Below are 12,758 nucleotides of genomic sequence, written 5' to 3' on the forward strand. Positions count from 1 at the left end.
GGAGTAAGGAGATCCGACAACCCGAAGGTAGCTATGAAAAACAGAAAATTAAAGCGACTGAGAAGGTAGAATGTTCAAGTACAACGTTCAACGGTAAGCCGACATACATCTTTCTGAAACGAACGCATGCATGTAATCGTTCGTTCCAGAAAGCGTATTAACGACAATATACCCCTTTGGTCTGCAAAGCTCCCAAGAGTCTACCAGAAAGTTTAGGTCCAAATATAATTCTGAAAAGTAATTGAGAAAATGAGAAAATAAAAGTTAAATATTGAATTAAACTTAATAATTTGATTTGACTGAATTTCTTTACAAATTTTCAATACATTAAAAATGCTAACGTTTATAAACATGTACACGATTAAATCTCTGTTGATTCAGTTTCTCTGAAGAATATACGTGCGTCAGAGAAATTCTAAAGAAAAAAAGTGTGAACAACAAATGAAGGAAGTATACATTCACTGTTTATTCAGTATCTAATTGAACCATCTTTTTGGCTCAGCGATTTCCTTATACACTTCGAGTTTTTATATGCTTTGAATCAATATTTAACTGATAAGGTCCAGCAGACTACAAAAACAGGTATAGTGTATAGTGTGTTCGCGTCTAATGGCACCAGGGGTTTCCCCCATCTCCGCGTTTCTTTCATTGTGGGTGTGACAGTTCACTGTAAAGGCCAGAGATTTAAAAGTGTATGGATTTTGTAAGTGTAGTGTTGTGTATCGTTGTTCTTCTGGCCATTTAGCCGCTAGACCCCTGCTGGGGCCCAACGTTGTCCACACTATGCCTCGTGGAGGCAGACCAGGTGCACTAGTATTGAAATATTTACTCTGGCAGGTCCTGCCACCTAATTTCCTGAGATTTCAGTGGCTAGGACCTAAAATATATATATATTTTTTTTATTTTTGTAGAGGAAAAATGCTTTTTGCATCATGTAGAGGAAAATGTAGAGTCCTGTAGAGGAAAATGCTTTTTGCTGCCTCTGATGTATGCTTTACCCCTTTTTTAATGTAAGATTTAGTTTTAAATTATTTCAAACATTATTCAAATATAAGTATATCACATAACAGTAGTGGGCTGATTTGCTAACGCTGCGCCTGTGCTGCAATCCATAGTTCATTTTTCGTCTATATAATCTGGTTAAGATTACTTTTGTCAGTGGTGTGGCTTTGCATTTGAGTGCTCGTATCTGTCCTATTTTTAATTTTCGCTGCATCAGGACCACCCCTATTCAAGTCCTCTGCATTGGCGGTTCGATCTGGGGAATCGGATGGCGGACTGATCTTTCGATCGATTCGCCTTTGCTGCGATTTGTCTAGCGATCGAACTGCAGCGATTCCCTGACCATCATTGGCCTTGTGGTCCTCTGTTGAGATGGGGCATAATGGTCAGTCTTTTTTTGTTTTATTTTATTGTAGTTGTTCACATCTCTGCTCGTGATATTTCACATAAATTTGGACCTGGTGCCCGTCAGAGGGGGCGCCGTTAAATTTCATTTAATTGGCTATTAAAAATTTAATTGATTGTATTTAGACTTTCTACATTATCTTCGAGAGTTTCTGCTGGAATAATTTTATTCTCTTCCCTCCCTGTTGGTTTGATCGTTACGTATAATTTCTCAATTTTCGCTCTTCTGACTTACCATGCTGTTGGCATTTTTATTTATTTTAATCATTATTCTCACTTAAGTTTATATCTCAAGCGTCATGTAGAGGAAAATGCTCTTTGCTGCCTCTGATATATGCTTTACCCCTTTTTTAATGTAAGATTCAGTTTTCAATTATTTCAAACATTATTCAAATATAAGTATATATATATAATAAAATAAAATAAAATTTTCGCTCAGTGGGAGTTAAGAAAATTGAGTATAAAGGCCAAATGAGTTTAGTGTGAACGCAATTAAATTTAGTCATTATTAAATTTTAAGTTATGTGGGGTATACACTTGCGTATTAGGTAGAGTGGGGGGAGACGGAAGGCTGGGGGGAAAAGACAGAAATATGGGGACGATAGAGAAGGCGACCCCAGATAATCAGTGGGGCAGCCCATGCCCCACCAGGCGAAGAGAGGAGTGGCAAGGAGGTGAGGGGACGGCAAATACCGTCCCCTTCCCCTGCGTGCAGGTTTCACCACTGACCCAGCAAATAATAGAAACGCTGAAAAGAAGAGACTTAATGAACATCTAACAGACACCTGGCAAGAAAGATGGCAGACATCAACTAAAGGCGCTGTCACCAAAAGATTCCTCCCTGATGTCAGGGCCTCCTACCCCCTCACACCTGTCTGGTTTTCACCAGGACTCTATGCTACCTACCTCCTCACTGGACATGGCTCCTTCCAGAAAAAACTACATGACTTCAGAATTTCAGACTCACCCCGCTGCCACTGTGGAGAGGATCAGACGTGGGAGCACCTTGCCCACAGCTGTGAAATCTACGAGGATTTCAGGAGGATCCTAATAACAAAACTACGCTTCAACTACCAAAATCAAGAACACCTCACCCTACAGAATGAAGAAACTTACCGAGCTCTGACTCAATTTGCAATGGACTTATTTACCAGGCAGAAAGCGCTACCACCACCTTAGTATCCGAATCAATAGGTCATAACAACCATGACTGCCAATTGTTGCTACGCATCAATGAGCCATGGATGCTAACGCCTTGGACCAACTTGCACGAGACTTGACCAGCAGTGCAATAAAAGACAGGGTCCGCACATACCTTGACAAATTCCTCATCATTGATTTCTGGACAAACTTATCTCGACCAGATGTGACACATCTCATCAAGAAGAGGCCTAGCATCGATCCCTGGACTTGACCATCAATCTTGGACTCCCGGTTTTGACCACCCCCACTGTTCGTTCTGATGGACTACTGGACCAGCCTTCAGTCTGGATGCGACACAGACTCACCAAATGGAGTCCCAATGACGACACCTGAACTAGACCTTACTGAACATGACCCATCCACCATAGCAGCACTCACACTGCTGGATTTCCAGCAAGTTGTCGGCTCCAACTGACTGGCCGTGCTAGCTGTACCTACCCTGAACTTGCGGAGTATATCTCTCTCTCATTTTTTTTTTTTTTTCGGCTTCTTTCTTCTGTTTCCTGCCATCCGTTCTTTTACTAACCCCCCCCCCCCCAATTTTCTCTTACAGAATGATTTTTTTTTTTTTTGTGGGGTGGTGGTTTTCGTCCACCCGCCACCCCACTCCTCTCTCTGGTGAGGCACTGGGCATGCCAGACTGTCATCAGGGGCCATCTTCCCTATTGGCCCCTTTCTTCTGTTTCCTACCCTCCAGTCTTCTGCCTTCCTCCCTTACTTTTCTCTTGCACGTTTTTTTTTTTTTTTTTTTTTTTTTTAGTTTATATATATATATATGTGTGTGTGCGTGTGTGTGTATATATACATATATTTATATATACACACACACGCATTCCCCACAGGTCTAAATCTAAAAACATCAAAATTACTGCCCGACCTATTTGGCCCTAGAACAAGTTATCAGCGAACAACCGTACGCTCTGTTAAAATTACAACCGTTGCTCAAGAAACAGCGATCATCTCATTCTCAAATCTGGTCCTAGCCACTGAAATCCCAGGAAAGTAGGTGGCAGGACCCGCCAGAGTACTCTAGCTACAGTGGTACACCCGGTCAGCCTCCCCGTGGCATGGTGTGGTAACGTCGGGTCCCACTAGGGGCTCGGCGGCTAATAGACCGGAGGAACAAAGGGCACAACACAATATACAGCACATGACCCCCACACACTTCAAATCTCTGGCCCCGATACAATGTACACCCGCGGAGATGGGAGAAATCCCAGGAGCCGTTAGACACTAACATACCTTATACCTTATACCTTATACCCTCCCCCTGCCGGGGGAGAGGAGAAAAGATAGGACCATGCAAAGGAGCATGGTTTGACAGCCAAGATGGCCAGCAGCAAGCTGCGGTTGGTCTTCAGTGGTATTGGTGTTCCCATTTGGGATATCACTCATGGGACCAGGTCCCGTCCAGTTTATTCAAGTCAGGTCTTGTCATTTATTAAGTAGGTTCAGTTGTTATTCCTGGTTGTCATGTGTAGGGTTCAGTTGTGCTCCATTGCAGCGAGCACTCGTCTTCTTGCGAAGAGCTCTTGGGCGTAGCAGGAGAAAGCCAGGTACTCTTGTTTTGTATCCAGTATGTTGTGCTCCCGTCCTCTAGGATAATATAGGATCTTTGTTATTAGGATGTGGTGGAGGACATCATAAAGCTGGCAATCATACATTAGATGTTGCCAGCTCTGCAGACCGCCGCAAACACAGGTAGGGTCCTCTTCAATTCCCAAAAGGAAAAGTTTGGCATTGATGGCACCATGTCCGGTGAGAAGGTATGCCGCATGGAGTCCAGGTGAGAACCACGTTGGGAACTTAGGGTATAAACTTTCTGGTTATTTCCCCTGTATGGGAGTTTGTCCATTTCTCTTGCCACACCTGCAGCAGGTGAGCGTAGAGCCTCTTCTTTTCAGCGGTGCGGTTATTTGCAGGGTCAGTTGTATGTCCGAGACAAGTCCTTGAGGTGCCCTTTGCCAGATGGTAAAGTAATCCTTTGACCACAATCTCCAGATCAAGGGGGAGAACTCCGGTCAGGACCTGTAAAGCGTGGGTGCTCATCGTGCTGCAGGCACGTAAGTAAATAGTAGAATCGATCTTTTGGGTTGAGTCGATGATACGTCGGTTGACTGCGGTAGTAGCCTTGTGATACCATACGCCAGAGGCATATGTGATGATAGGTATGAATATGGCTTTGTAGAAGATATGTAGCGTATGCCGGCCAAGGCCGCAGTCCCTTCGAGCCACCCTAGCAACGAGGGCAGCATATTTCCTAATCTTGGTTCGGATGTTTTGTAGGTGGTTTTTGAAGGATAGGTTGTGGTCTAGGATGACCCCTAGATACTTGAGTTCTTTGGAGAATTTTATTGTCGTCTGGTTTATCTTAATTGAGGAGGCCATCGTAGGTCCACGTTCCCTTTCAGGAAGGCTGAGTTGTTTTTTTCTGGTGATATTCTCAGGTGATTCTGTTTTTGCCCAGTCCTGCAGTAGCTCCAAGGCCAGGTTTGCAGATTCTTCCAGTTTTGCCCTTGAGTTCGCCGAGACGGAGAGAATGAGGTCATCGGCAAATGCTTGAGCATCCACTTCTCCAAGGTCCGAGACGAGGAAGCTGTCCAAGACGACGACGTTCCATAGGAATGGTCCCAGGACCAAACCCTGCGGGCAGCCCCGGTGGATGCTTCTTGAGAGGGTTTTATAGGGTGCATTCACTACTTGAATCTGTTGGATAGGTAGTTCTGTAAGGTCTGATAGAGGTTTCTGGGAAGATTTGCCGCTCTAAGTCTGGCCAGGACGCTCGGCCACCAAAGTGTGTCGAACGCCCCAGCGAAGTCCACAGAGAACACCAAGAAGTATTTTCTGTTGCAGTTCTCCACTTTCGCCAGGAGGTGTTGGTGGCCATCTATGGCAGAATGATCCTGTCGAAAGCCGAACTGGTTGAGCGTTGTTCGTCCTGCAGTATTGTAGTGATGTTGGAGACGATCATGTAATAGGCGCTCGAAGAGCTTGCTGACCACGGACAGCAAGGCTATAGGCCTGTAAGAGTCTGAGAAGATAGGCGACTTGGAAGGATTTTGTAGAATAAGTTTAACATTGGCAACCTTCCAAGATGTTGGAAAGGTTGCCTTTCGAAACCTTGGAAAGGTTTCCAGACCTGCTAGAGCAATTTCTGGTTCTAGCAGGTCTGGCCCTGGGTTTTTATTTCCTCTGATAGTTGATGCTGCTGCAGTTAGCTCCTCCCAGGTAAAAGGCATTTCCATTGGTTAGTTATTGTAGGTCGCATTATCTTGGCACATTTTCTTCTGATCATCAGTCTGCGGTTCTGTAGTTGAAAGACCACGTCAAGAATATTGTTTATGGTGCTTTCCCAGTTTGTAGTCATGGCCCCTTGTGGAGTTGTAGCAGTAGCGACAACCTCCCCCCGATGGAGCTTGTTTACAAAAATAGGTATCTATGTAATTTTTCCTCTTTATTTTATGTATTTTGTGATATTTATTCTCTGTTATTCTCGAATAAGTGTTTTATGAGCCACCCTCCTAGATAATTTCTGTACAGGTATAATAATAATAAAATTGTAAACCAACATACCCGAAATAGTCAATTAAAAGGAACCAATTAAAACAAAAGGAATAAATAGGATTTGAAGCTTAACACATTCTCCCGGTATAAACAAGGTCTAAATGAATGAATTTTAGAAGTTACCTATTATAAAACAAAGAGCGATAGTCATCATCATCATCATCATCATCAGCCATTTTCAATCCACTGCAGGATGAAGGCCTCTCCAGCAACTTTCCAGTTCCTTCTGTTTTGAGCACTGGCCATCCATTTACTACTCGAAAACTCATGAATTTCATCTATCCATCTCCGCCTTTGTCTTCCAGGTTTTCTTCTAGCTCCTCTTGGATACCATTCCGTTATTTTCCGTTACCAGTCCATCTGTCATCATGTCTTCGAGCTATGTGTCCTGCCCAAGACCATTTTAGTTCTTTAGTTTTGATAAGAATGTCCTTTACTTGAGTTTGCTGCCTAATCCATGTGTTTCTCTTCTTATCTAACAGTCTGGTTCCCAATATGATTCGTTCCATTCTTCGCTGTGTAGTTCTCAGCTTCTCTTCCATTCTTCGCTGTGTAGTTCTCAGCTTCTCTTCCATTCTTTTGGTGAGTGCCCAAGTTTCACTTCCATAAGTCATGGTGGGGAGTATACATTGATTCATTATTTTACGTTTCAGACAAACTGGGATATTGCTCTTCAGTATGTGACTATATTTCCTGAATGCTATCCATCCAAAATTTATTCTTCTCTTGACTTCCAGCCATTTATCATTATTACAGCTAATAACTTGTCAAAGATAAGTATATGACTCCACCTTTTCAATTACTGCTCCTTCAATCATTATTTCCCTTTCCGTGGCATACTTGTTCATCACTACTTTTGTTTTAGCCATATTCATCTTTAGTCCAAAATCCTTACTAACTGTGCATAACTGATTAAGATTTTCCTCTAATTCTTTGGGATCGTGGCTTATGACCACAATGTCATCTGCAAATCGTAAATGGTTTAGGTACTCTCCGTTCACATTGACTCCTTTCTGCGACCAGTCTAATCTTCTGAAAGCTTCTTCAAGGGCAGCAGTAAACAGCTTCGGAGATATTGTGTCTCCTTGTCGAACTCCTTTCTCGATTTCAAATTTGCTACTGTCTTTGTCTAGTCTAATAAAGGATGTAGCACGCTCATATATTTTCTTCAAAATCATAATACGTGGGGTATCTATGCCTTGTCTTTCCTGTGCCCGAAACATTGCCTTATGCTGTATGGAGTCAAATGCTTTTTCATAATCCACAAATGCCAGGCATAATGGTGTTTTATATTCATTTGCCTTCTCCATTAGCTGTGATATTACGTGAAGGTGATCCATAGTTGAGAATCCTGTCCTAAAGCCAGCTTGCTCTTTCGGTTGATTCTCATCAAGTATTCTTTCTAATCTGTTAGTAATGACCCTTGTGAACAACTTGTAGATATGGGATAACAAGCAAATTGGTCTATAATTTCCAATTTCTGATTTATCTCCTTTCTTATGCAGCAAAACTATGATTGCATTATTCCACTGCTTAGGCATCACACCTTTTCTAATGCACTTTGTGAAGAGCCCTGCCAGTTTTTGTGTTATGTCTCTTCCTCCCAATTTTAACAACTCTACAGTAACTTCATCTTCCCCCGGGGCTTTCCGATTCTTCATTAGTAGCGATAGTAGCGCCCCCTAAGTTCAGGTAACTGCAAGAAAACTAAATAAATTAAATAAATAAATATTTAATTAATAAAACAAAGAAAGCAGCGCCCCCACATTTCGTGTAACTTCAAGACAAACTAAACAATTGAAAATTATAGAAAAATATCAAAACATAATTCTTTATTAAGATAAAACCCTGTGAAAATAAATAAAGTAGTTGGTTCTCAAATTTAGAATGACAAGTCAAAATACCAATTACAATGTACAAATAAAAATGAAAAAGCAAAATTAAAATTGAAATGAAATGCCTTTAATTTGAAAGGTCTATAAGCTGAGATTAATTACTGCCTTAAGAACAAATATAGTTATAACTCTTTCAATGAGCGTAAGCTATACTTAACATGCCCTAAAGGAAGCGCCTATTATATACATATGTACAATTCCTCAAAATGAATAATGTGATGTTAAAGAGCACAAACAGAACTGTAACAGAAATCTTTGCGAACAAAAAGAAGCGAAATATGGTGAACACTAAGAGCCAGTAAAAATTAAATACTTATTTAATACATACTTTGGCTATAACGTAATTTGGATTTATATTAATGTACCATTATTAACAGCAATAATAATAGCTTTGTTAAGATGTTTTGGGATAAACTTAGATTGAAAACCATTATTAATCAACTTAGATCTCAAGACTGTAAGCGATTCTATAATATTATTTGGGTCATTACCTATTTTTATTAATCTAAAGCTTTGTGAAACAATGATATTACTGTGAATTCTCTTTGAAATATTAGAATGCCTGTGTGGTACACTAATGGTTTAAAAGTAAAATCTTGGCGTTTGTCGTAACTTTAGTGTATAATTTATTATCTTCTTTGTAAATATCTATATCTAGATAAGTAGCTGTACTGGTACATTCTAGCTCTAATTGAGCACTATCCACCTGATGGATAGTGCTCAATTATGTCTTTAAGAAAGTGGGGTTCATTTATGACTATTAGATCATCAATGCAGCGATAAAGTAATACGTTTTTATTTACGTTTCTTTAAAAATAATGCAAATAAAGGTTAGCAATTATGCATGAGCTGCACGCCCCCACTGCTATACCTGTATGTTGTTTATACAGTATATACATATATTGCTACCATTAAAGATGTAGCTGTTGAATAAACTTAAGTTGATGATGCTATCTCAATAATGCTGTTTGCATGGTAATATGTTTAGATACTCGTTATAATAATAGCAGCTAAATACAGATTTTAAGGTTATTATGAGAAATACTTGTAAATAAGTATAAGAATTATATTGTACGTATACACTCTTAAGTAGTAATAAGATTACAGCCTGATGTAATGTTTAATAAATAATTTGATGGCATTAATCTGATCCTGATAATTAATCTGATCATATATAGGGTGTCTCAAAAATATTGGTACAAACGTTTGGGAGAGGTAGGCAACATCTAAAGGAATGTAAATCGCATAGGAACCCATAACCGGGAAAGTAGTAGCAGAGGCACAAGAAGCAGAAATGACACAAGACAGTAATTAGTGGCAAACATTTATTTGACATAATATTAACAATGGAGTACGAGATGGATGCATTTCATGATGTTACAACAGATGCTCGAAGGTTCTACCATGAGACGCGATGCAACCACGGCCAATCCATCGACGCCCAAAACGCCTGTTCAAATGGTCACGAAAAGGTGCCTCGTCATGTTGAAACCAAATGTTGCGTCTCACATTTGCTGGAACATCGTCAAATAACCCTGGTAGAACTTGTTCAAGAAAGATCCGATATTTAGCGGAGTTCATGCGGAATGGTAACAGGTATGGGCCAACTAATCAGTCACAGACCATACCTGCCCACACATTTATTGCGAAGCGATGTTGTGCCGCATGGGGGCGCACGCCGTGTCATGAGCCCACGCATGAGCATTTTGCTGATTGAATAAGCTTCCCGAGTGAAATAAGCCTCATCCGTGACCAAAACATAGGCTGGAAAATTCAAGTCTTGAACACTTTCTTGGAGAAACCACTGCGCAAAACCACACGTGCAAGATGATCTTGGGGGAGCAGTAACTGAACTCTTTGGAGATGAAAGGGGTGTAAGGAATCGTCGTGCCAGACACGCTGTAAACTGCAACGAGACACACCTAAGCCAGAGGCAACGGCACGTGTGCTGGTAGTAGGATTATTCTGGACGGCATTCAACACACTTTTTTCCATGGCGGGAGTTCGCGTCGAACGTGGTCTGCCCGCACTATTCCTGTTACCTCTAAATGACCCATAATCGCACAAAGTTTGATGCACACGCGCAAACAAACGGTGGTCCGGTACATGTCTGTCTGGGAAGCGTTCTCCATAAATTCGTTGAGCGGCTTGTCCATTGCCCTCTGCTAATCCATACACTAGGTGCATGTCTGCCAGCTCACAGTTCGTATATCGATGCATGCTCTTCTTGCGACGACTACTGCTTGAATGAGTAAACCAGAAAATTTCCCTCTCGCGAACTGATGAACAGCGCCGTGTACCGACTTACGGTGACGTTTCCGGTTATGGGTTCCTATGCGATTCACATTCCTTTAGATGTTACCTTTCTCCCCTAAACGTTTGTACCTATATTTTTGAGACACTCTGTATATATATATAGCATTAGTAGAGGCACACGATGCCAGAAAGCAAGCTTAAGCAGCATCCGCCAAAAAAAAAAAAAAAAACACCTCTCATTTCACCCCTCCATTCGTTCCAAATGCTTGTCCAGCTCAGCCTTAAATTTATTGTAGGCTATTAGCTTCCACAACAAAAGATGGAAGCCTGCTCCACCAATCAGCCATCTGCTGGCTAAAGGCAAATTTCCGCACATCTATTCTACAATTATTTTTCCTCAATTTGAAAATGTGACCGCTCAGGTTCTTAGCGTGAGCAAGAGGAAGAATCTCATCAGCATTCAGCTTGCTCAACCCATTCAAGGCCTTATACACCTCGATCAGATCACCTCGCAGGTGCCTACTCTCCAGGCGCTGCAATTTGCAGACCTTAAGTCTTTCTTGGTAAGACCATTCCTTCGTTCCCCTCACCAATCTTGTTGCCCTTCTTTGTACTCGTTCGAGCAACTCTACATCCTTCCTAAAATGAGGCCTCCAGACCTGTACACAATACTATAGGTGTGGCCTAACCATTGACTTGTATAACGGAATAACCACCTTCCTGTCCCTGCTACCAAATATTCCTATATATCATTGACAAGACTCCATGACCTGCCTTGGCAGCCCGTACATATATCATACGTAATCATAAAATAAAGAAAAAATTACCTGATAGCAACTGTTGGAGCTGCTGTATGCGTAATTCTCTTATGTCCGGGATCTCATTCAGTTCCTCTGCCGCTTTCTTAAGATCTGCTTCGGTGAGAACGTGTTCGTCATGAGGCCTACACGCAATATGAGTACCACCTGCCGAACCGATTTTCTTTGGAACGTCTGTGGAAACCACAAGTTTAAAGTTTATTATCACGGGCAATGCAGTTGTAAACAGTTCCTTTTTTCCATAAACATTTTAATATTAAAATGATTTCACTAATAAGGAAATAAATGTTTCCTGCTATTCTGGTAAACTACTCGTGAATTGCGAGGTGAACTGCAGGAAACAGAAGGAAAGGGAAGTTATGTAGAATGATGAAACGGTTCATTTGATTATCCAAAAGCCAGACAAAAATAATAATAAATTTCCGAAAGCGTTAAGCAATTACATTGAATTTTAATGCATGCAAAGGTTAGGATTTAATATTAGTAAACTAAAATTCCAAGATAAATTGAATTACTTCACAATATGAGGCGCTTCAAGATTCTATGCGGAATCCTATCACAGGCCGACCCAATTAAAATAGAATAACAGTCGGAAATGAGTTGTATAATCAATAACCGAGATTTTCTTGCACTTTGTGTTAAAAGTATCTCTTTTCTCTCTTGTATTTTTCTGTGACAATCAGTACATGATATATTACACTTATATTAAGACTTTTCTGGAGTACTGTGATTACGCACACACGGGCTTCTCATGACTGATGGAAAAGGCCTGAATTCGGTTCTCGCCAATGATGAAAGGAGCTTTTATGTGCTTTTTTCACAACTTCGGTGAGTTAATCAAGCTTGGATGACGGTTGCATGGATTTTTTCCTCTCGGGAAATTAGATTTTTCATGCAGCAAATAGTAAGCCGATCGAAGTATGCACTCAATTAGAGATACAATATACTGAAATAAAATTTAAAAAATATACCTCATAGCCTTAGTTGGTTCCACGTTAAAGCTCACTTCATCTACATAAAATTTCAGGAATTATAGATTAAAAATCTTCTTTATGCTCAGGTTATCCATTATTTTAGGCGTGGAGAAATATTGAATGCCAATGTTTGCATATATATTTGGTAGACACGAAGTGATGTATGAGAGTTCTGAGTTATAGGCAGTGATATGTATGACACTTAACAAATCTGGTTAGCTATTTTGACAGGGTCAACCTGATGAATTTGGGGAATAATTTCTACATTGTTTATTTATATTTCAGCAAACATTTGACTCGGCCCCATATGAGCGGTTATTTTATAAGCTGGAATTGGCTAGAATCACAGGTGATGATTCCTTAGATGGATAGCACGATGGCTTTAGGGAAGAAGGCAGGTGGTTGTGATAAATGGTTATTCCTCAGATTGGGTTGATGTAAGAAGTGGGGTTCTCCAAGGATCAGTAGTGGGACCACTGTTGTTTTCGATTTTGTTAAATGACATCGGTGAAGGCCTGACGACTAAATTTGCAGATGATGCAAAGATCGGTAGAGTAGTTAATATTCACCGTCAAGCAGAGCTTCTTCAGATTGACATAGATAGACTTCAGGAATAGTCAGAAAAGTCGCAGCTATGCTGT

The 12,758-nt window shown here is 40.8% G+C and overlaps 1 protein-coding gene across 1 annotated transcript in view; it reads right to left on the minus strand.

Moving 5' to 3' along the window:
* The window catches only part of LOC150077689 (alpha-tocopherol transfer protein-like), a 65,260-nt gene that overhangs the window by 21,273 nt on the left and 31,229 nt on the right, over positions 1 to 12,758 (minus strand). The window contains exon 3 of the mRNA XM_090385557.1: positions 11,153 to 11,317. Coding sequence (XP_090241683.1) covers positions 11,153 to 11,317 — 165 coding nt within the window. The remainder of the gene's footprint in view (positions 1 to 11,152; positions 11,318 to 12,758) is intronic.

The sequence above is a fragment of the Mastigoproctus giganteus genome, chromosome 11 (genome assembly GCF_048544385.1).
Source record: "Mastigoproctus giganteus isolate SK-2022 chromosome 11, ASM4854438v1, whole genome shotgun sequence".
Classification (NCBI taxonomy): domain Eukaryota; kingdom Metazoa; phylum Arthropoda; class Arachnida; order Uropygi; family Thelyphonidae; genus Mastigoproctus; species Mastigoproctus giganteus.